We start from the raw sequence: 25,621 nt of genomic DNA, 5'->3' as shown, positions 1-25,621 counted from the left end.
TCATCTTCCAGTTGGACATGTTGCATTCTCAGGATTCAATGCTGAGTTCAGCAACTTTAGATTTTAATCTTCCCTCTCCATCTTAAATTCCTCTTCTCTTTTCCTTTTTAATATTCCATACATGTATGACCTCAAAGCAAACCATCTCCCCCTCTTCCCCCCTCACACCTGGCCATCTTTTCTTAGAGTTGCTACTTTTTGTTGCAGTTTCCTTGGCTTGAGCATTCTCCCTCCAACGAAACGCGAAACATTAACTGAGCTTTTCCAACATCCTTTATTCTTGTTTTAAATCAATCAGTGGACAGGTTTTCCATTCATGTGTTCTTGAAGTGGTTTGTTGTTGGGAAGTATGGGGACGTGAAATAAGTCAACATACCTTCTAGTTTGCCTTGAAAGAGGAGATTGCCTCTGAAATTCCTTGTTCTACAATGCCATGGTGGCATAGTGGTTAGCACTGCTGCCTCACAGCACCAGAGTTTACTGGGCTCAATGCCAGCCTTGGGTGACTGTCTGTATGGAGTTTACATGTTCTGCACACAGACAGTCATGGGTTTTCTCCAGGTGCTCGAGTTTCCTCCCACAGTTCAAAGATGTACAGGTTAGGTGCACTGGCCATAATAAATTGCCTCTTAATGTCTAAGTTAGATGGATTAGCCATGGTAAATTTATGGTGTTATGGGGAGGGGGGAGGCAGGGGTGGAATAGGACAGAGGGCTGGGCCTGGCTAATGTGCTCTTTCAGAAAGTCAGTGTACACTCGATGGGCCGAATGGCCTCTTTCTGCACTGTAGGGATTCTATGGTTCTAAACAAGTTTGACGGTAATAGGGAACACACTGAGCTATCAGTTTTAAAAACAAACTGACACACATTCTCTCATTTCTTCCTGAAGTTGTTAGATATGGTGAGCACTGTCATAATGAAGCAGTTAATGGCTTTAATTGCTTGAGAATAACAGTTGCATTTTAACACATCACACACTATTACACGAAAGTCTTGTGATACAGTGGGTAATGTTCCTTCCTCTGAGTCAGAAGCGTCAGATTCTCGGCGCATGTGCAATGGCCCACTCAGCACTATGCTGCCGGCCTTTCGGGCAGGAATAGACCCTGCCCACTGAATTTCAGCGTGATTCACACTGAAGCACACTGCAATGCACAGAGTGTGGGCAATTCTTTTTGAGGCTGCCACTGAAAAAAACAGCATGATTTATCCCAGATTTCATGCAAATTCAAATCTTACAACTTTTTTGGGAGAATCCCCGCCACATTTCTTCCAAGATTTCAGCACAATCTCAGTTAGAAGTGGATTATTTCCTTTAATCAGATTTAAACTCTGTTTAAGTTTTAAGTTTATTTATTAGTGTCACAAGTAAAGGTTACATTAACACTGCAATGAAGTTATTGTGAAAATCCCCTGTCGCCACACTATGGCACCTGTTCAGGTACACTGAGGGAGAATTTAGTATGGCCAATGCACTTAACCAGCACACCTTTTGCACTCCCACCTTCCCTTCAGTTTTGTTTCAGGCTACAAAGCAGCAGATTCATCTTTTGATATATTTATTTCATGAATTTAAACTGAAAATTAACACTAAGCATATTAATTAGCAGATCTTGTGGCGCAGTGGGAGCGTCCTTGGCTCTGAGCAAGAAGCTCCGGATTTGAGTCCCACTCAGGACTTGATGGAGGGTTTGTTAATAACAGGGCCAAACAGGTCTACTAAATCCTTCCAATCAACCAACGTTAGGTAAGAGCAGGAAAGACGCCTGGTCAGCCAAGCTTGACGCAGAGTGGCCGTCCTCAAGCTATCAGGCAACAGGTTAGTGACCTGATCCAGGAACAAACTAGCTATGGAAACAGATGTAAGTCTGCCTTGCACACCACTATGTGCGGGAAGTGAAACAACAATAACAGTTTTAATTAACCAGACAATTTAATAGCGAATCCAGCAAAACATGAAATGCCTCAGACAGATCTGTGAGTTGGGTCTGCCCTAGGCCAAACACAATGCATTTATAAGGGCTTGAAATAAAAATGATACACGTTGATAACAAGTATGCATTCATGCTGGGACGATCAAAAGCATTCACAAAAGCGAATTCAAACATTTTGCCACAAGAGTTTTTATGTAGACAGCAGACTTTGGTGCCCTCCTGTAGTATCATAATATAAACAATCTTATATTGTACATGGTTATAAAGAAGCAGCATTTAAATTTCAATGATCTTAGTGTTCACACATCATGAGGAATTTGAAATAGAATACTTTCAGTTCTGCTGAAAGGAGAAAAACAAATTACGAAGGAGAAAGTTGAAAAATACTATTATTGTTTTATGGCCTTTGGAAAATAAACTGTAAATTGATGCAGTGTTGAACTTTGAGCGAACAGCAATGTTGTATTAAAATGAATCATTTATTGTTACTGAAATACTAGCTTCTAGCACAGGATAATGAGGTGCTTGTGTCAGAACCAGCAGATGTTTTGAAAGAACTTGCAGTAGAATGGAGAATGCCAGTGCTAGGATTAACACAAAGCTTTTCTTACTGAATCAACAGTCATCTTATTATACAAAGCATTCTAAAAATGATCACTATTTATTACACACCTCCTTTCTCAATTTTTGTTCTTTATTATTCCTTGAACTGGCACAATATTTCAAAACAATTATTTTGTTGCCAACAGCTATGGCTTACTGGGGTATCTCACCACAAAACCTCAACTGAGTAATAATCGGCACAAAATTCTGTACATGTTGATTCTTGCTTCAAAGGCATAAAGATAGTAATGGAGTTTCCCAAACTGAGCTAGGTTGCTCAAAAACAGTTCAAAAAAAAGTACTGTACGCTGGTTATGTTTGGCAAGTTATTTCTACAAACCCAATATTTCTAAATGTTCGACACTAAGTTGGCCAAATCTTGATTCCCCATTTATTCTACCATAAAAATTGACCAGTTTGGGGGTGGCTGTCATGATTGCATGAGGCTGGGTGAGATACATTGCAGACTTCAACAAGAAGCTTTGCTAGACAAGGAATCCCAGGATTCTGTAACAATTGTGGTTATTGATTATGAATGAAATATAATTTTTTTTGGCCTTCTTTACTGCCATTGTTTTATTACTTTATGTCTGAATGCATCCTTTGATAAGGCTGGATTTTCTTGTCAAGGGTGGGAAGCGGGAGGTGGGACTAATGCTGTGAGTGCAACCCCGCCTCTATTGCTAGGCTGCTGGGATTTTCCCAGTGGAGGGCCTCACTTTGCACCGGAAGCTGGGCTGCCATTCTTTTCAAGAGTTCCAACAATCATTTATCATTTGGCAACAACCCGAAGCCTCAGTTCCTGGCATTTAAAAATGCAAATTTTAAACCCTTGGGCCTGCTGTGAAAGAACCTATGATCCATGTTGAAAATTTGGCCTTTTATGGATTCATCCCCCTGCCTCTGCCCTTTACGGGCCTTCCCCCATGTTAACTTGCCTCCAATGCTACCCTTAAACCTCTAAAATTTCTCTAACTTAACTTTCTGGAGTTTATCTGGCCGCCAGTCCCACAACTATGGCCGTTCATGCCGCTGGCTCACGAAGGGCTTGTGAGCCAGCGGCATGAACCTGCCTGGTGAAAATCCTGCAGGGTCTGACCTTTGGCCTTTCAGCAGGGGTGGGTGGGCTTCCTGCCCCACATCTTTTCCCATGCATCACGAAATGATTGGTGCTGGAAATGGAATCGGAACCTCTGCCAACATAGTTCAGTAATTTTTCTTTGGTTTTTATTTGCTAGCAGCCCTTTCTGTCCAACAGATACCGCAAATAAATAAACGAAAAAAAGCACACAGTATGTTTTGCAACAATACTCTATGACCATCTAGAAGGACAGGGGCAGCTGATACTAGGGAACACCACTAACTGGAGGTTCTCCTCCAAGTCACTCACCATCCTGAGTTGGAACTATATCACAATTCCTTCACTGTCACTGGGTCAGAATACTGGAACTCCCTCTCTAACAGCACAGTAGGTGTACCTACACCTCAGGGAGGCAGTGGTACAAGAAGGGAACTCACCACCACTTTCTCAAGGATTACTTGGCTTGGGCAATAAAGGCTGGCCTAGCCAGCGACACTCACGTCCCATAAATGAAGAAAATAAGCATGAGGTTGTGGGATGTTGATGTTCATATATTACTTATACCTGCAAGAAGGTGCAAAAGGTTTGTCCAAGACTCACTTGGCAGAAATTTCAACCCCAACAGAGCTGTAAAATAGACTCTATCAGTCTGTTAAACCCCACCACACTCTGTCTGGATTTTCCTCTACATTGGGAGCACTCATGGAATACAATTTAATCAATATTCGGTAGAAATTTAGTTTTTGGGAAATGTGAGAGAAGCATTGTGATTGACCATTTCAATTCATTCCCATGAAGAGGTTCACATTGCATTATCTTCAGCAAAACCATATGGTCACACACCATTCTTGCTGAAGTCTATTAAAATCGACTGAACTAGTACAGCTGATACTTTATTTGAAGAAAAATTGAATTTCACCTCTATGATCTTGAAGATCAAAGTTTCTGAACAAAGTCATGTAAATACTTCCTATGTGTTACTGCTCCCATTATACTTAATACAGCTGTAAAGTTTCAAAACTCCCTCAAAGATATTAAAATGGTGACTTTTAAACACAGTTTTGTGTTTAAACTGTGCTGCTGCATTTGGTGGAGTATGTTTTCTTAGACTAGTCATACAGCGGTTAGCAGTGACCAATGTATACCTATAATACACAGAAGCATTACAAAACACCATTCAGCATCACTGTCAATCTAACACATTAGGCGTGACTGCAATCAGGTCAACTCTCCTGAATCATCATACCTTACACTATATTAATGCAGTATGCAAATGCATGACAGTGAGCTGTTGTTTGCAAGTGAGCTACTGGAATAGATGATCAAGAACTGACCATTTCTGAACTATAAGTACAATCTAACAGTGTTACTAATGGAACCAGAGATATGTATTCATTTGGCCCACTGTGTATGTGTCTATTCTAGAAACTCAAATACAAACCTATGTTCTGCTCAGCTCTTCCCATTATTTTTCTCTGCTTCTAATGCAGAAATTGGCATCTTCTTTGGTTTTTGATTATAGAATTTTAAGTTGTTTTCTGATTATATTTCGTCTATGGCAGCACAGATGACTCAGTGGTTAGGGCTGCTGTTTCACAGTGCCAGGAACCCAGGTTCAATTCCAGCCTAGGGTCACTGTCTGTCTGGAGTTTGCACATTCCCCCCTGTGTCTGCGTGGGTTTCCTCCAGGTGCCCCGGTTTCCTCCCACACTCTAAAGATATGCAGTTTAGGTGGATTGGCAATGCTAAATTGACGATTAATGTCCATTGCCCATTAGCAGGGTAAATATGTGGGATTTTGGGAATAGGGCCTGGATGGGGTTGTTGTCGGTGCAGACTTGCTGAGCTGAATGGCCTCCTTCCGCACTGTAGAGATTCTATGATTCAATGTGACAGCAATATCATTGATTGAGCATTTTAGCTTATGTCATCCAAGTCTCAAATTCTTAAGGGTTAATTTTTTTTAGTGCTACCATGACTACCATGACATTAACTACCATGAATATTGTCCTCATTGTTTACATGCATTTTAATTAAAATTTTGAGATACTTTGTTATGATTCTACAAATTTCAGAATTCCATTCAGCCTCTGATTAAGGTCCTTAATTGGCCTCTTTACTGATTAAACAAGCAATCTGCTACTTGCCTGCCTCAGTTCACGTCACCATACCCTGCCCCTTAAGTCAAAGGTTTAAACACCCATTCAATTTCCACTCCAGTATTTGAGCAGAGATTTCAGACTGTCACTTCAGTATGGTTCTGAAGCACTAACATTATCAGTATTGCCATCTTGTTTTTTTGTTTATTAGTGTCACAAGTAGGCTTACGTTAATACTGCAAAGGAGTCACTGTGAAAATCCCCTAATCACCACACTCTGGCGCCTGTTTAGTACACTGATGGAGAATTTAGCATAGCCAACGCATCCAACCTGCATGTCTTTCGGACTGCGGGAGGAAACTGGAGCATCCGGAGGAAACCCACTCAGACACAGGGAGAACCTGCAGATTCCGCACAGACAGTGACCCAAGCTGGGAATTGAAGCTGGGTCCCTTACTGCTGTGAGGGCTAACTCACTCTCATCTTTCAGATGAGCCATTTATCAGTTTGCCTGGCCATGCGGATGCAACCATTTAAACAAGTACAAGCTAGTTCTTCCTGTATCTAGTCAACACTTATCCTCAATCAAATCTCCAAAAGCAGACCAACGAATCTATGGGATTATACTATGCCGGTTAGCTACCACAGTTGATGCAAAGCAACACTTCCAAGGCAATTAGTTGGCAGTGAAGTACTTCAGAACACCCCAAGGCTACATTGAGTATAAAAGGAGCAGTATATGTACAAACCTATCACTTTTCCTCCAATGATTATATTTCAATTCCCTAAATTTAACCAAAGAAATGGTAATCTGCAACATGGGTTGTTTGCTTATTTAAGTAACACAGTGAGCATTCAAATGTGTCAACTGGGCATTAACTAAATGTTTCAAAATATTTAAAAATCTTTCATATGATGATGTAACATTATTTGATCCTGCCAAATTAGGAAACACGATATCCTGAAATATTGAGATTAGCCTTTTTGAAATATAACAGTTAGCCAGCACAGCACATTCCCAGCTAAAATCATGCAGGATTTTTTGGTGGCCGCTGTTGAAAAACATGATCCGGTTTCCTCCCTCTGTCCGAAGATGTACGGGTTAGTGTGATTGGTCATGCTAAATTAACCCTGGTGTCAGTGGGATTAGCAGGGTAAATGTGTGGGGTTATGGGAATAGGGAACAGGGATTGCGGTTGGTACAGGCTTGATGGGCTGAATGGCCTCCTTCTGTGCTGTAGGGATTCAATGTTGAGAGCCTCAATCTCAAGCTGAATCCTTTTCACACAATGTCTTCCTGGCTAGCAATCTGAAATGGATGTTATGTCTGATTTCCACAGCTCACCCTGCCACAGCTCCCCTGTTCCATAAACTTACCAATTGTATTCAGCTATGAGGAGAGGCTCAATAAACTAGGCTTGTACTTGTTAGAGTTTAGAAGAATGAGGGGAGATCTCATTGAGACGTATAAGATGATGAATGGGATGGATAGGATAGAGGTGGAGAGACTCTTCCCGCTCAGAAAGGACAGTAGGACTAGGGGGCACAGCCTCAAGATAAAGGGGGGCGGTTTAGAACGGAGTTGAGGGGGAACTTCTTCACTCAAAGGGTAGTGAATCTCTGGAATTCTCTGCCCGTTGAGGTGGTGGAGGCTGCCTCGCTAAATATTTTTAAGATGCGGGTTGATGGGTTTTTGATAAGCGAGGGGATTAAGGGTTATGGGGAGAGGGCGGGAATGTGGAACTGAGCCACGACAGATCAGCCATGATCTTATTGAATGGCGGGGCAGGCTCGAAGGGCTGGATGGGCTACTCCTGCTCCTATTTCTTATGTTCTTATGTTCTTATATATTGCCCTGATTGCTTCAGCAAGTAACTCAACACCGACGAGGAACTGAAATGGGAACCTTCTGCATTTCATTGTTCTTGTGTATAGTTGTTATGCAGAATACTGACTATTTGCACGTCGAATACTGACTGTACTGGAAGGCATCAATATTGAACCCCAAATAACAGTCAATATTTGCTTGTTAAACTTGATATTCAATAAAAAACAATCCATTCAGATGTTGTGCTCAGGTTGGGAATTGTGTTTTGTCAGATCAACTTTGCATAGACCATAATCAATCATGAAGCCACATCACTCACTGAACATTCTTCCTCACCGCAAATGAACATCTTGCAAAATAAGAAATACATTAATAAGAAATTAAATCCCAAGACTATGAAATTTGACAGGTAAAGCTCACAGCAAATAAAACTGCAATTAGAAGGGAAAACTAACTGGTAATAGCTGTTGCACTGGTTTTGCTCATCTTCCAGCTGCCGTCTGAACATGCAAAACAGGAGCAGAAGTAAGTCATACAGAACCTCACGCCTACTCCGCCTTTCCATTAAGGGCACAAGATGGTGGATGGGGTGGCATGAGTTGGCATAGGGGCAATAAGAAGGTCATTGACTTTAGTAGGGGGGGTCATCAGTTGGCACGGAGTTGGCAGAGGGGCTTCAAGAGGATATGGGGATCACTGGGGTGCACTGGTAGGCTTGGAGAATATGAGGGGCCTATAGGGGTGGGTAGGAGACATGGTCTGGCATGAGGGGACTTGGGGAATGGGTGGGGTTAAAGAGATGTGAGGGGTGAAGGCTGGAAGGCAGAACACATTGGAAAACATCTGCGAAAAAATTCCAGAAAACAGAGATGGGCCTTTTTAAACAAAGTTATGACAATATGTTTTCGCGTTGGGTTTAAAATTATACGTCAATTAAAATATATTGTCACATGGAATGTATAGAAGTGCAAAATCAATTGCCTGGAAATGCAGCTTTAGTTCCTCTATAATATTCATGTAAAACACCCACACTTTTCAGCAGATGGTGAACTGAAGCACTAAAACTGGATGGTTTTTCTCCTTCGTTATTTAATATTTCAGGTATGGCATCTCTGACTGAAGTGTCAGCCTATTTTGCGTCTTGAAGTTGAGCTTAAAGTTATAACCTTTTGACACAGTTGAAAATGACACCAAGGAGCCAAGTTGACACACTACCACAGATTCACAGGGCAGAGTTTTATAACCCCATTGCAATGGGGTCAGGGCTGGAAAATTGGAGTGAGTCGTTCAAGCATCTGTTGACTTCGACAGGACTGGATAATCCTGCCGGCAGGAGGGGCTGTAAAATTGCATCCAAAGAATTGTTTCAGTGAAGAGGGAGGTCATTTGCAGTATTTGAAGAGGGGAGGGTGGGGGGTGTGGGGGATGATTGCTGAGCCCAGGGAGGGTTTTGGAGGCCAGACGGAAATAAACCAAGGTGAGTGGGGGTGGGTAACATTATGGTGGGTGTGGAGGGTGGTGCCGCAAAAGTGCACAAGACACCACTGAAGGATATACCCCACTTCTTAAGTAATTTCCTAAAGAAAATGGCCTGCCTATTTCCAACTGAATGCCCGCACCAGCAGTTTTATGCCGTGGGCATCATGTTATAATGGTGAACTGACTTGGTCACAAGCTAAATTGTGCCATAATTGGCAGCCTACCCACCTACTATGTTATAAGGGAAAGCTCCGGGGTAGTCAGGAGGGTGGTGGCATGGCCACCCTCATATTTGATATGCCCCCTCAGCTGAAAATAAATCGGGAGAGGGCTATAAAATATGGCCCTAATTTATATATGCTTCAACACATTGCTCATTATCAAGGATGATTAAGGAAATAAAGGGTAGTTACAATTACTTGTGATTATGAAGCTTAGAATCACAAAATAGGTTAATGGGGTATGTCGTACACAACCTGCTATATGGCTTTGAAATGGGGACAGGAGGTCAAGAAAGGAAGTTTAACAACTTCACTGTTTGTAAGCAATCTGGACATCTCATGGAAGGACCAATGCGGCAGTTTGCTTTAAAGCAAAGCTGAGTTCGTAAATTGAGTTTCTGTTTTTATGTTCCCTGTTTGTGAATAGAATTCCCACTCACCTGATGTAGGGCAGCAAGCACTCCGAAAGCTAGTGGCTTTTGCTACCAAATAAACCTGTTAGACTTTTAACCTGGTGTTGTGAGACTTCTTACTGTATTAAAGCAAAACCTCCCAGCTATGTTCCAACATAAACAACTTTGCTGGCTCAGACACAGTCACAGGAAGCAAGACAAAGGCACACCTAAGAACTTTCTGGATGGTAAGGTAACTGGAACCAGATGATCAGCACAATGTCCGAAGCTCCATTCCAGTGATGCTTACAACTGTGTCACTGAAGGCACTTAACAACAGTTCTTGTAACTGAGAGATACTAATGGATAACAGAGGAAAATGGTGTGATCACCATGATGATCAGTGGTTAGGCAACAGGCAACCAGCACTGCAAACAACAATCCACCTGATAACCACTTCACATGTGGTACTTTTGGCAGAGCCTGCCCCCTCACAGATTGGTATTTTCAGTGCACCACATGAAGCTACCCCATCCCAACAGATATTTGATCAGCTGCGTGTCCATCATCTTATGTCAATGGAAGTATGCTAATAGTATCAAGGTGACTGATCTGTAGTAGAGAATACACACATATATGTGCGCTGGGTGGGACGGCGTGGGACAGTGTTCAGCTTCATTGTAATGATGCATCTGTTCCGTCCATGGTGATGCAATAGGATAGGTGGCCTCACACAACACACACTGGACCCATTTGCTGTGTGAAAGACGCCGAAGGATGACGGTCATTTCGAATTGATGTGACATCAGTAACTGAAACATCCACTGTGTAATTGTATTTTCTAACTCAACCAACTTGTTCAAAACAATTGTTGAGTTCTAAGTGATATAATGTAGTTTTAATATTTAGACACTGTGATTTTGGTGAAGGAGACAGGAAGCATGGGTCGGTAAAATTCCCAACTTCGCAAAACCCATCTCTGTTTAGGAGCCTCCACCCACCATACTCTAGTTCCAGGGAGACGAGGGTAGGGTGGAGTTGGGGCTGCTTCCTCCAGCAGCAGGCTTGAGGTGGGTGGATGACAAGGCCAGCAAGCTACAAGGCCCGCCATCATTTACTGAGACATCAGTCCATTTGATATCATGACAGTCATGCTCTCAATACCTCTTCCATCCTCCACCCCGAACCACCCTCCATTCACCCTCCTCCACCCTCACATTCATCACGTCCCTTCATAACCCCCATGTATTCTCCATATTCACTCAGCCAGTATCCACTGTAAATAGAACTCACAAGTAATGGGACATCTTCAAAATGGACATGAAAAAAAATCTCCAAACAATCTAATAGAGCCATCACTCAGACATACTTCTTATTAATGAAGAAACTCCAGAGCTTCATAGAAAAAGCTGCATCCCCTCAAATGGTCATTCAGTTTTAAAAACAAACAAATGTCAATTTAGAAATCACATTGAAGTAGATTATCCTTTGATAATCTATTAAAACTGTCAGTCACATCGTGTTCATAACGTATTGCTGAGCTAGATGGTTGAACAGCTCTTGAAACCCAGCCAAGCATTCAAAATGAGCTGTTGATACAATTATAGCTCCAGAAAAGGCGTCAATTGAAATTGAAAGTTCATCTTTTTTTAAATTTCAAAGCAAATGGCCTACCAATCGACACCCTTGAGGAGCAGATAACAGCTTGGGACTAGGATTCCATATGGTTCAGGAATCTTCTGAGGTGCCATCGACTACATTTCTTATCATAACGAGAATGGGCCCGAATCCATCAAAGTGGGAGATGGGGAGGAGGGGTGCAGTTCGCTGTTAAACTGGCTTGGGTCACTGTGCAAACACCAGACAGACATTCTCCCCATGTCTGCGTGGGTTTCCTCCCACAGTCCAAAGATATGTAGGTTAGGTGGATTGGCCATGCTAAATTAACCCTCTGTGTCGGGGAGCTAGCTAGGGTAAATGCATTGGGTTATAGGGATAGGATTTGTGTGGAATTGTGATTGGTGCAGACTCGATGGGCCAAATGGCTCCTTCTGCACTGTAAGATTCGATGATTTCTCTGAACATTCTTCACTTTCTCTGTTGTCTACTAGCCCAGCAAACTGGTGAATCTTACAGAGTCAAATATTTGTTTGTCTTTGCGGCCATGACAGCCGAGGCTAATTTTGTTTTTATTCCAATTCAATCAAATCAAGTCCAATTCAGAGTCTCAACAAGTTGAGACATTCCCAATCCAAGCTGAACATAAGAACATAAGAAATAGGAGCAGGAGTAGGCCATCTAGCCCCTCGAGCCTGCCCCGCCATTCAATAAGATCATGGCTGATCTGTCGAAGCTCAGTTCCACTTTCCCGCTCTCTCCCCATAACCCTTAATCCCCCTGCCTATCAAAAACCTATCCACCCGCGTCTTAAATATATTTAGTGAGGCAGCCTCCACCACTTCAATGGGCAGAGAATTCCAGAGATTCACCACCCCTTGAGTGAAGAAGTTCCTCCTCAACTCCGTTCTAAACCGCACCCCCCCCCTTACCTTGAGGCTGTGCCCCCTAGTCCTACTGTCCTTTCTGAGCGGGAAGAGCCTCTCCACCTCTATCCTATCCATCCCATTCATCATCTTACATGTCTCAATGAGATCTCCCCTCATTCTTCTAAACTCTAACGAGTACAAGCCTAGTTTATTCAGCCTCTCCTCATAGTTCAACCCCCTCAACTCCGGTATCAGCCTAGTAAACCTCCTCTGCACTCCCTCCAAGGCCAAAATATCCTTGTGTAAGTGCGGCGACCAAAACTGCACACAGTACTCCAGCTGTGGCCTCACCAGTGCCCTGTACAGTTGCAGCAAGACCTCCCTACTTTTATATTCAATCCCCCTCGCTATGAAGGCCAGCATCCCATTCGCCTTCCTGACCACCTGCTGCACCTGCAGGCTGGGTTTTTGCAACTCATGCACAAGGACCCCGAGGTCCCTCTGCACCGTTGCATGCTGCAGTTTTTCGCCATGTAAGTAACAGTCCTTCCTACCATTATTCCTACCAAAGTGGACAACTTCACACTTGCCAACATTAAATTCCATTTGCCAGTTCCTGGCCCATTCGCCCAGCCTATCTAGATCCTTCTGCAGACTTTCCACACCCTCCGCACAAGTTGCCGTTCCACCAATCTTGGTGTCGTCAGCAAATTTTGACACCATATACTCGGTTCCCTCCTCCAGATCATCTATATAAATGGTAAATAGCTGAGGCCCCAGCACCGATCCTTGGGGCACTCCACTAGTCACCAACCGCCAATCCGAATAGCACCCATTGACCACCACTCTCTGCCTCCTATTTGACAGCCAATCCCCTATTCACGCTAACACCCTACCCCCAACTCCATGCCCCCTAACCTTCTGTAATGACCTCTTGTGCGGCACCTTATCAAATGCCTTCTGAAAATCAAGAAACACCACATCTACTGGCTGTCCTCTATCCACCACCCTAGACACATTCTCATAGAACTCCAATAAATTTGTCAGACACGACTTCCCCTTAATGAAACCGTGCTGCGTCTGCTCTACCAAACAATTCTCCTCAAGATGCCTCGCTATTTTCTCCTTGATCACGGATTCAAGCATTTTACCTACAACAGACGTTAAACTAACCGGCCTATAATTCCCTGCCTTTTGCCTGCCACCCTTCTTAAACAACGGCGTAACATTAGCCGCTTTCCAATCTTCCGGCACTTCCCCGGAATCCAGCAAGGTTTGGAAAATAATCATCAAGGCATCCGCTATCACCTCCGCCATTTCTTTCAGGACCCTTGGATGCATTCCATCCGGTCCTGGGGACTTGTCCACAATCAGTCCCTCCAGTCTGTTGAGCACCGCCTCTCTAGTAACAATAATGTCATTCAGGCCCTCCACTCCTACCATCTTTCCATCGCTAACACCCGGCAAACTATTCACGTCCTCCTCCGTGAAGACCGAAACAAAAAAGTTATTCAAGGCCTCAGCCATTTCCCTATCCCCTACGACTAAGTCCCCCTTCTCATCCTCTAAGGGTCCAACGTTCACCCTAGTCAGCCTCTTCCTTTTTATATATTTATAAAAACCCTGACAAGACAGGGCTCTCACCTCCTGTCTTGGGCTTGATCTACGTGATCCAAGCTGATTGGAGTAGGCATCGCTCTTCCTCCAGGGCTTGATCTCAGCCAAAAGGCTGAGATGCCACTTTTAAAAATTGTTTCAAATGAAGCTAAAATGTAACCTAATGACTTCAACCAAGTAGTTGATTAAAAAAAAAGTAGTCCTACCCATACCATGATGGAGGTGGGCTAAATTGAAACAACAATTTGGGGCATTCCTGAACCTTACAGAAAGTTTTACCCTCTGAACCATCAAAAATAATGATCTTATGAGTTCAGCGATGCAATGTTGCTTTTTGATTAACTAACTAGTCTCCTGTGCCCACAACATGGTGGGCAGGAAGTCTCTGTGCATTTTGACTGAAAATCTGACACTTGATTGGCACACCATCCACAAACCTTCACTCCCTCCACCGCCGATACGCAGTAGCAGCATGTGTACCATGTAAAAAAATGCCCTGCAGCAACTCACCGAGACTTGTGAGAGAGCATCTTCCAAACCCACGATTACTACCATCTAGAAGGGCAGCAGATACATGGGAACACCCCCACTTGGAAGTTCCCCTCCAAGCCACTCATCATTCTGACTTGTGAGCTAATGCATTTTAGACGATCAAATTTAGGTGTGTATTGTAAATGGCAGACCCCTTAGGAACATTAATATACAGGGGCATCTGAGCGTGTAGATCCACAGTTCCCTAAAAGTGGCAACAAAGTTGGCCAATGTGATTAAGAAAGCACATGGCATGCTTGCCTCCATCAGTCGGGGCCCTGAGTAGAAGAATTGGGACATCATATCACAGCTATATAAGACTTTGGTTAGGCTGCATTTGGAGTATTGCGTGTAGTTCTGGTCACTTCACTACCAGAAGCTTTGGAGAGAGAGCAAAAAAGGTTGACCAGGATGCTGCCTGGTCTTGAGGGTGTTGGCTATGAGGAGAGGTCGAATAAACTAGGCCTGTTTTCACTGGAAAGACGGAGACTGAGGGGAAACCTGATAGAAGTCTGCAAAACTGTGACAGGCATAAGCAGAGTGGATAGTCAGGGGATTTTTCCCAGAGTTGAAGTGTTGATTACAAGGGGGAACAGGTTCAAGGTGGGAAGGGAAAAGTTTAAGGGAAATGTGTGGGGAAGGTTTTTTCATGCAGAGAGTGGTGGGTGTCTAGAACATGCTGTCAGAGGTGGTGGTGGAAGCAGACACATTAGCAATATTTAAGAGACATCTGGATGGGTACATAAATAGGGAGGGAATGGAGGGGTACAGATCATATAACATAAGGTTTTTTTTTAGTTTTGTTAGGGTGTAACGATTGTCACAAGCTTGGAGAGCTGAAGGGCCTGTTCCTGTGCTGTATCTTTCTTTATTTTCTGACTTGGAAATGTATCGCCATCCCTTCACTGAACTCCCTCCCTAACAGCACTCTGAGTGTAACCTACACTACAATGGACTGCAGCAATTCAAGAATACAGCACACCACGAACTGCTCAAGGGCAACTTAGGGATGGGCAATAAATACTGGTCTAGCCAACGAAGTTCAAATCCCATGAATAATGTTTTAAAAAATAACCTGTCATATGGAGACTCCCAGCTTTGGTCACAGTCACTGTGCAGTCTGCATGTCATCCCCATGTCTGTGTGGGTTTCCTCCAAGTGCTCTGGTGCTTCCACAGTCTGAAAGATGAGTTGGTTAGGTGCATTGACCATGCTAAATTCTCCCTCAGTGCACCCGAACAGGCGCCAGAGTGTGGCGGCTAGGGGATTTTTCACTGTAATGGCTTCATTGTAGTGTTGATGTAAGCTGATTTGTGACTAATAAACTTAACTTAAATGGGAAAAGGAGACAAAATTGTTGCATGATGCTCACATGTATAAGATCTCTTACTTAAGTAAGTAAGGAGACTATTTCATCCCCCACTGCAAGATTGGATTGTTAGCCTGGGTTCCTTTTAGCAGAGCCTTGAGACTATCAACAGTTCACAAGTATGCTTCTCTTAATCCTGCATTTAACAAATCTGAGCTGTTCCTACCATTATCTGCCACCCCCCCAAAATCACTGCATTTCCTCTTCCTTACCCCATCCCCTCCCGAACCGATCTCAAATCCCTATCAACATCTTCCTACCTCCTGACCCTAACTTCCCAATCCTGGACTAACCTGAGCCCCATCTGTGATATTATCAGTGGCATGATCTTTATTTCTTTGCCAGCTATTTGCTCCACACTGACTTCGCATTCATAAGATCCAACACCCAATATCAGGTGTACATTGGGCTTCACCATTGAGGGACAAGAATTTTATGAAGCACCTGTCACAACATGCACCCAAATATAAGGATGCTGCATTCCTACTCCTGTTATGCCTTAACTTTTCAAAACATGTCAAGAAACAAAATGCATTTCAACAATTGTAAACTTTTCTCGATTTCAGTTGTAGATGTTAGTTTAATTGAATCAAAGTACACAGTACTCACCAAATAATGTTGTGTGAGGTCCAGTCTGTGTATAAGCTCTGTTGCTTCCCCTTCAGCATCAACTGTGTCCTGACTTCCCGCAGCCTTCAGATCTCCTTGGTTCTCATTTTGCAGTTTGCCTTTATCTCCCTGTTTAAACAGTTTGTCAAAAAAGCTGACTTCTTTTTGCTTTGGCTGTTCTGTTTCTTTTGCAGTGTGTTCCACTGCGTCTGTTGATTCGGTGGAGAGCTGTTGTTGCTTCTGAGCAGAACTCCACTTTTGTGAGGAGGATGCCTGAAGATTTGCTGTATCAACTGATGCTGTGTTCACTGAAACACCCCCTTGATTGGTTTGAAGCTTCTCAGTTCCTGATATTGGCTCTGTGGAAGGGCCATTAGCACGCCCTGGTACAGAGCGAGAAAAAGACATGGAAAATCTGGATTTAGAAGCTGGCTTGGCAGACTCCGCAAGTTCTTTTTCCTCTGCATTAGTATTGGCACTAATTTCCATTGTCCTCTCGGATGTGAAGGTCCCAGTGTCCTGCTTAACATCTGCCACTGAAACTACTGCAAATAAAAATATGAACAAAGATCCTGTTAATAATCAGTGAGCAGAATGCTGTGGGTATATCCGGGCTTGACATGTCACAGGCATTCTTAATTTGAATATGTCCACATCTACCTGGCACACAAATGATTTTCCCTCAGACTTAATGTACAATCTGAAGCTGAGGAGAATTTAAATTTTCTGACAAAAGGTCATTGACCTGATCTCTCCACAGATGCTATCTGCTCTGCTGAGTGCTCCTTCTGGCACTTTTTTTGTTTTGCATTGTTCCTGCAGAACTTATATCTGAATATCAAGGAAGAAATGTGAGATTATGAGAAAATGCAGCAAATTACTATCTCAGCACTTTGGGAGTATGCTGGCCATGAGCAGATTATTTTGATAGCATGTTGACAATGTCATTGATGGTTCAGAGAATCTACAGTCCAGAAGGAGGCCATTCAGCCAATCGAGGCTGCACCGACAACAATCCCACCCAAATCCTATCCCTGTAATCCCGCTTACTTACCCTGCTAACCCTGACACTAAGAGGCAAGTTAGCATGGCCAAATCAACCTAACCCGCACATCTTTGGACTGTGCGAGGGAACCGGAGCACCCGGAGGAAATCCACGCAAACATGGGGAAAATGTGCAAGCTCCATAGTGACCAGAGGCTGGAACTGAACCCAGGTCCCTGTTGCTGCGTAACAGCAGTGCTAACCACTGTGCTGCCATGCCGGTGGTTGGTAAAGGCGGAAAAAAAAGCACAAAAAGCACACAGGTTCTGTGTGAGCCCTTTGGCTGTATATTTGATATTTTTACTGGAATCTGAATCTGTTCCCTTAAACTGGAAAGCAGCCAACATCATTTTGTATGTTTAATGAGAAGGCAGATCTGGTTAATCACTAAAACATTTGCTTAATGTCAACAAGGTTCTTCAGGGAATAATTACGGATATAGCAAATAACTGAGAACACAGGTGGAATTTGGGACCTCCTTGCCCTGGGGGTGAATTCAGAAGCAACGGAGGAGGCGTGCATTGGGTGGGAGAGTGCAGGTATTCAACGAATGGCAGGTGGGGGACTAGCCATCTGGAAGGGCCATCCAGCAAATTTTAGTGGATTCGCCTGCAAACTTCTAGGGGCAGCTCACCCCATTTGCAGCCACTCTGTATCTAATTGAAGGACCCAGAAGCACAGTCCTTGAAGGAAGCCATACCCTGCCCTTGTTGCTGACCCTTCCCCAACTGGCAGCTCCTCTGCTAGAATTCCATCCTGATCCTCTTACTTGACTCTGGAAGACTCATCACCAATCCTCTGCATGGACCCCAGTGCAATACCAGATACTAGCAATAGTCACCAGTTGTAGAAGGTGCAACACCTGCCCCTTTACCTTCTTGCTGCTCACCATCCCAGGTTCTAAACACCCCTTTCAGATGAAGCAGCGCTTCACATGCACCTCTTTCAATCTGCTCTATTGCATTTGTTGCTCCCAATGCAGACTACTCTACATTAGACAGACCAAAAGTAGACTGGATGACCACTTTGATGAATACCTTCAGTTCGTCGTAAGCAGGACCCAGATGCAAACCGGAAGAACAGCACCTCATTTTCCGACTGGGCACTTTACAGTCTTCTGGACTGAAACTGAGTTCAACAACTTCAGAACATGAACTTTCCCCTCCACCTTCACCCCATCTCCATTTATTTTATTTCATTTTTTCTTTTTAGCTCATTCTTTCATACTTCTCAATTCTTGCTCTCCATCTTTCTCCAAACCAACTCAGCCCTTCAGGACAACTGCCACATCCCTCAGGTAGTCCCTTAACAATCTGTACCTTTGTCCTGCCTTTCCCACATTTTGATCACTTAGCTTTCTTCAACAGCATTTACATTCCTTTGTCCAATTACGGCCTCCTCCCATGGTATAAATCACATCTGATTCTCTTTGTTCTTAGCTCTGATGGAGTTCATCCAGAATCAAAACATTGGCTTTATTCTCTCTCCACAGATTCTTCAGATCTGCTGGCTCTCTGACTGGAATGTCAACTTCAGGAGTCTAATTGCACATCTGGGCCCAGATGTGGCTAATCAGGAAGCCCCTTGTGGTAAAATTGCCTAGCAGGTCCCACTACTGGCAAGTACAGGCGCAAAGATTGATTGCTGACCAGACGTCGGGGCTCTGTGCTAAAACATAGTTTTCAAAAGACGGGAAGAATGGGAAATTCTGGGGAAAGCTTGGTAATGGTGGATGACAGAAGGACAGTAGTGAGGAAAGAGCTTGGCTCAGATGATCTGGAAGAATAATAATATTGGTGGAGATACTGTAGCTAAAGCGAATAGGATGCTAACATGTATTTATGTTAGAATGTTTATATGGAATGAAGCAGACTATTTTGTCACTGTACAAAACCTTAGTTAAATCTCAGTTATAAAACCAGGGTGGAATTTCTACTTTGAAGAAAATAGTCACTCTGGTCCAATAACACTCAAAATTGCACAAGCTTTCGGGAATCAAATTTTTGCCTAAGTTGTGGTTTGGTTTTCATTTTCTATCATCAGCCCTCCAAGTACTTAATTTTTTTTGTTTCAAATTCGATCTAATCTTGGCTCTGATACAATTATTTTTCCATTAATGAAATGTGTCTGTCTATGCTTTGCCTATTGTTTAAGTATTTCTGATTGCTGATCTAATATTTCATTTAACTATTTTGCAAGAGGGCGTTTTTTTCCAAATCAAATGTACTTGTCCTCAACTTTTATTTTTCCTTCTCTAATCTTATATAAAAATGATATTCATAGCATTGTAAAATCACTAGAATGCAGAACAGGCCATTCAGCTCATCAAGTCTGCATTGGCTTTCTGACAGAGTAACATAATGTGGAGATGCCGGCGTTGGACTGGGGTAAACACAGTATAAGTCTCACAAAACCAGGTTAAAGTCTAACAGGTTTATTTGGTAGCAAAAGCCACCAGCTTACGGAGCGCTTGCTGCCCCTTCATCAGGTGACTCACCTGACAAACGGGCAGCAAGTACTCTGAAAGCTAGTGGCTTTTACTACCAAATAAACCTGTTGGACTTTAAGCTGGCATTGTGAGACTTCTTACAGAGTAACATAACCATGCCCTCTCCCCTGTCCATTCCCCACACTTGGGTAAAAATTTGATCCCTGAAAGCTAGTGCAATTTTGAGTGTGATTGAACAAGACTGCTTATTATGTTCAAGGTAGAAATTCCACCCTGGTTTTATAACTGAGATTTAACTAAGGTTTTGTACAATGACAAAATAGTCTGCTTCATTCGAGATAAATGCTCTTCTTTCAGTTCTTCTGAGCCAAGCTTCTTCCTCACTTCTCACTACTGTCCCACGGCTAATCCATCTAACCTACACATCTTGGGGTACTAAGGAGCATTTCATCATGCCCAATCCACCTAACCTATACATCTTTATTGTGTTGATTTCCTAAATCTGCCAGTGAGGTTAGTGCTTTGGTGTATTCATCAGAACTGGAACAGCTGATGAAGTATGGACTTCTGTTGCTCTTTTAGATACTGACCAACTTAGAAAAATAAAAGATGCTGGAAATATAAAGCATCATGACTTGGTATCCATTGAATTTACCAAAAGATATGACAGCACGTACATGGTATTGTGGCATATAAAATGAGGTTGTCCTATCCAAATTGTTCCTTAATCTTGGCAGTCTTCTCTCTCACAGAACAATGATTTGTGTCATGTTGGTCAACTCTGTGTTAAATATTGTCTGGTGTAGCTCAGGGACCCAACTCAGATATGACATCTCTGCCACATCTGCTGCCAGAAAAGACAGTAAGCTGAGAAGTTACAGGATTCATTGGCTTCTTTTTTCTCTGGAGCCTCCTCTCTGCCAGCTGAGTTTCTCATTGCTACTCACCTTTTCCAAAGCTCTTCCAAACCATCAGCTTCAGTCAACGACTGTCTCCCTGTTACCTGTATAAATCACTACCATCTTAACATCTCACTTGCAGCGGAAAGGTGGATGTCATGATTCCGGAGAGGCAGTGGTGTAGTGGCATTGCCACTGAACTACTGAGACAGAGATCCAGGTTTATGTTCTAGAGCTCAAGGTTCCAATCCTCCATGGCAGATGGTGAAACTTGAATTCAATAAAAACCTGGAATTAAATGGCTAATGGTGACCATGAAACCATTGTTGATTGTCATAAAAATTCATCTGATTCACTAATGTCTGTTAGGGAAGGAAATCTGCTGTTCTTTTCAGGTCTGGCCTACATGCGGCTCCAGAGCCACAGCAATATGGTTGACCCTTAAATGCCCTCAGGGATGGGCAATAAATGCTGGCCCAGCCAGCGAGGCCAACATCCCATGAATGAATAATAGAAAAATAAAGTAGTTATCATTTTTAAGGATTCTGACCATATTAATGGTCACTTTGATTCAATCTTGATCAGGAAAAATGGAGTATTTTACTTTTATCACTAGAAGGCCATAAACATTGTTAAACAACATACACTGTTTTCATTGACATTGCTGAGAGGGAATGGAAGAGTTAAAAAGAATATTGTGCTGATGATATACTGAATTCTTCTTCTATCAATCTTTAAACATTCATCACACATTACATCTATTTTGAGGAGACTGGAGTAAAACAAAATATTTACCGAAGTATGATCCTATTACCTAAAATCAATAGGCTGAATTTTATCATCCTTATGACAGGTTGGAAACCCAGGAGTGATCTCACCTCAGCAATTCACTGGACTTTAGTATCCTGACACCCAAAAATGTGACCAATCAGTTGCTGTGGGGCTGTGGGACTAGTTCATTAGCATTTTAACCATCTTTCATCACAGTGCTTTGCATCTAATAAATATGACTCTTCTCCAAATTTTTTCCAAGGCAAAATGCATATAAAAATTCATAAACGTGGCAGTTCCATTGGCACTTGTAATCCAGGGTCATGCATAAAGAATGGACACTTAATGTGGAACTACTAGAGAACAACCAAGGCCACAGAACTGAAGCATCACCTTAGGTAATCAATGTTGAAGTGACCTTGAAGATCAGCAATAATTATACAGATTGAACACTTAATTAAACATTTGGAATTGTAAATTGTGTTGTAAAAACCAAAATATATATTTGCTTAACACAAGAGTGACAGCTGGCAGGTCAGACGCTGCAAAAGGCAAAAAATTGATGGAAAGAAAAGATGCGCAGTTGTGTAATAAAATAGACAGCTGATAGAAAGCCCATTGCTCGCACTTCAGTCGCCTTGTGAAGCAGTTCAAGAGGTTTGCTATACAACTGGTTTGATGAGTGAAAGGAAATGAAAAGTGAGACACCCATTTAGTGAATAAATTTTGCTCTTAGCACAGAACAAGGAGGTTGGCAGTCAAAAATTAGTTAAACAGGTTTGACTTAAGAATTAAATAAAGCTTACTCATGAACAAAATATCCCAATTGCAGTGGGTAAATACAATTAGAATTTTCACTACATGATGGGTGTTTTCTTCATTTTCAGAATGCTTTCTCATTTGGACTGCATAGTAATATATGTTTGGCTCCAGAACATTGCAAAATATTGCTCTTACATCGACATCCTGGATCATAAAAATTCTATTAAGTATGAAAATGAAGCAAAAATTTCCCAATGTATTAGGCTCCTGTGCTTTCTCTATTTCAACTGCAACCAACCATATTCAATCTAATTGTAGAATACTTTCCTATCTGTTTATTAAAATATATAAAACAATTCCACAGTCCAATAATTCTGATAGGTACTTGAATGCTGTTCGGCCATCTGTCAAATTAAGCCCCAAGCAGGGGGTCTCCAAGAGCTTCCAACCAATCAGAAACTGGCAATTTTCCATTACTGGCAGTGCCAGCTGAAGTACTGGTACTGCATTTGGGGGATCTTCACTAGGGATTGACATTGGGTCCCTGCAGAGAGGTAAGTGTGGGCAGGGTGAAGGTAGCAAGGGGGAGACCACCAGCAAGGAGAAAGGGTTAGGAGGTTAAAGGCAAAGGTTTTCTGTGGACTGTTGCCTCCCAAGTTAAACCACTCAATTAAACGGCCATGTGAGAGGGAGATGGGAGCATTAAATTCACCCGTAGAATGGTCATAGCACAGAGGGGGACTAAAGCAAGATACTGTAGATGGTTTACAGATGGGCTCATGTAGTTCTGGCTGCAAAAGGCCTGTCTTTGGACTACATCATCTTGGCATGCCTCACTGGCTGATAGACAACAGCAAGGGCACAAGCCCAGTGGGATGGGCAGGAGGAGAAATACTGTTATCCTGAGATAGGACAGCAGGATTGTGTTTGATTGGGACACTGCCAATCCCTTGGGGCAGTGCTTCAACCATCTTAGAAAGTGGTTGAAGGGCAGATTGTTGGACTGTTGTGACACCCTGTAAGCCCCTTTGAACAATCCTATCTCCAGCCATGAAGGCAGCAGTCTGAGCTTCCTTGCATGATTTCAGTCTGTGTTCGTCCATTGCGGCCTCTACTCAAGGTAGCAACAGAAACCAGGACATTGGGCATTAGACATTGCATCCTTGTTAGATCTGCAAGTGTACTAATGGAATTGGCTGCCACCGCTGCACTGGAAAGGATGGGCTCCAAGCTCTGCGCAAAGCCATGTCAAGTCCTTGCTGGAATCCTCCAAGCTCCTTGGAAATGTCTTTCTGGCAGGCCTTTCAATGCACTTAACATTTCATTATTCAAATCAATCAGCCTTCTTCCATAGGCCACCTTGAAGTCCTCATCTGAATCCTCTGCAGAGGAATGTGTGTGTGACAGGGCTTCTACCCATCCCTCAGCAAGTTGACACGACCTCTAAGGATCTCTCGTTAAAGTGCACACAGCATCAATGTTTGTTCTGGTGTGAGAGTGAATGACAGTGTTTCTTCTTCACCATCACTGTCTTCCTACACTTCCACCTCTTGCTATTCCATCACTCCCTGGTCAAGTTGCAGTTCTTTGGAACCTGGATAAAGATATGATGAGGGGAGCGAGGGAAACCAGTGAATGCATGCTTATGCCATTTGCAGTTTGTAAATCAGAAGCAATCACTGATCTAGACTGTGAAGTAATTGAACCTCTTGCTGTAGTAAATCCAAATATTGTCCTTCATGGGCTAGCTGCTTCCATTGCCTTTTCACCATGTATTGCAGGAGCTCCTCCCTCCCAGTGCATTGAAGACAACTCTTTTCCTCTTCAACTTCTCTCCACAGCTGCTTCAGAAAATCTTGAAGTCCACTCTTCACTATGTTTTGCTATTCCTGTGTCTTTCTCAGGTCAGATCACAGAATGTCTTTCAGCCAAATGCATCTTCCTTTTTAAGATGTGCAGGCTGGTGTTAAGTAGTGCTTCATCATTCCGTCCCCTTTGCTCAGGCACGCGGCCACTCAACACTGCACTGACCACTGACTGCAAGCTATGATCATTTAAATTAGCAGACAGCAAGGCAAGTGAATCGCTCATCATGATTCCTCATCCGTCTACACAAGTTATAGAACTTTACAGCCTCTTTCTTTGAACAACTAATTGTGTCTGTCCTGGACAAATGCATAAATTACAAAAAATAACATGAATTCCTTATATATTGGCGGGGCAGGGGGGTTTATATTGAAATCACACTAATAGCATGACCAGGTAAAATTCCTTTGCTTCAGTAAAACCAATGGAACACTGAAAAGTTCAACTCTTATTAATGAACGTGATGGTAAGGCAGATATTTAAGATCTCTGCACATTCATGTAAATGGCTGCTGTACTTGAAGGTAAATTACTTGATTTTCTTAGAAATAGAGCTAAAAATCAAAGAAAGAGAGAGATTATAAAGAGTTTGGAGTAGGCAGGTAGAGATACAGTAATTTTTTAAAATTGGAAACACCATTAGCAACAAGTGATACATGATCAGCCTGCAGCAGGCTTGTACAACCTTTTCCATTTGGGTCATGTTTGCATGTTTTTTTACACAGTAAGAAGTCCCACAATACCAGATTAAAGTCCAACAGGTTTATTTGGTAGCAAATGCCACTAGCTTTCAGAGCTTTCTCCTTCATCAGGTAAGTGGGAGTGGCATTTGCTACCAAATAAACCTGTTGGACTTTAATCTGGTATTGTGAGACTTCTTACTGTGTTTACCCCAGTCCAACACCAGCATCTCCACATCATGTTTTATTACACTCAAGGGGCCAATGAACAAAATTTCCGAACAATGAGGTTACTACAAGAATAAACTGAATTTCAAAACAGAAGGTTGAGGTTTTAAGGAAAATAGTAATTGCTGAGCAAAACTACAGCAATGTTATAGCAATAAACTGTTTAGTTCAAAGAAGTAATAAAAATAACCAGCGTGTGAGAGGTCAGTGTATGTGAGTGAGTGTATGTGGTGGTTAGAGTGAGTGAGAAATCTGAGATTGGGCCTGAGGCAGACTCACAATCACACCCCACACACACACTTACACCCAGCCTCCTTATTCAGTCACCCACACTCACTGCCACATACACATGCGCATACTCATTGCTACACCCACTCGCTGCCACCCCTGCACTCACTGTCACCCAAAATCACTGCAACCCACACACACTCTTGCTCTCACCAATACATGACTACATTGGCTTCCACCAACACTTACGCACATCCTCCCATCCACACCCACACATATGCTTCACTCAATCATTCCTGCCTACACATTCATCCTGATACTGTCCCTTCCCCAGGTTTACCTAAACCTTACCATCCTGAGCCCTGACTCAGGCTGAACGAGGCCAGGTCTGACTCAAACTTGCTGTCCCTGGACTTCAGGTCTGATATACCTAGCTGCTGCCTCG

General features: G+C 42.8%; 1 protein-coding gene across 4 annotated transcripts in view; it reads right to left on the bottom strand.

The window, feature by feature from the left end:
* Positions 1-25,621, bottom strand: part of bcas1 (brain enriched myelin associated protein 1) — a 113,764-nt gene that overhangs the window by 38,278 nt on the left and 49,865 nt on the right. For all 4 annotated transcript variants that reach the window (XM_080205005.1, XM_080205009.1, XM_080205006.1 and 1 more), the window contains exon 4: positions 16,251-16,795. In XM_080205005.1, the coding sequence (XP_080061131.1) occupies positions 16,251-16,795 (545 nt within the window). The remainder of the gene's footprint in view (positions 1-16,250; positions 16,796-25,621) is intronic.

Source organism: Carcharhinus amblyrhynchos, chromosome 16 (genome assembly GCF_965287045.1).
Source record: "Carcharhinus amblyrhynchos chromosome 16, sCarAmb.v2.hapA, whole genome shotgun sequence".
NCBI lineage: Eukaryota > Metazoa > Chordata > Chondrichthyes > Carcharhiniformes > Carcharhinidae > Carcharhinus > Carcharhinus amblyrhynchos.
This window is presented reverse-complemented; position numbering and strand designations above follow the sequence as displayed.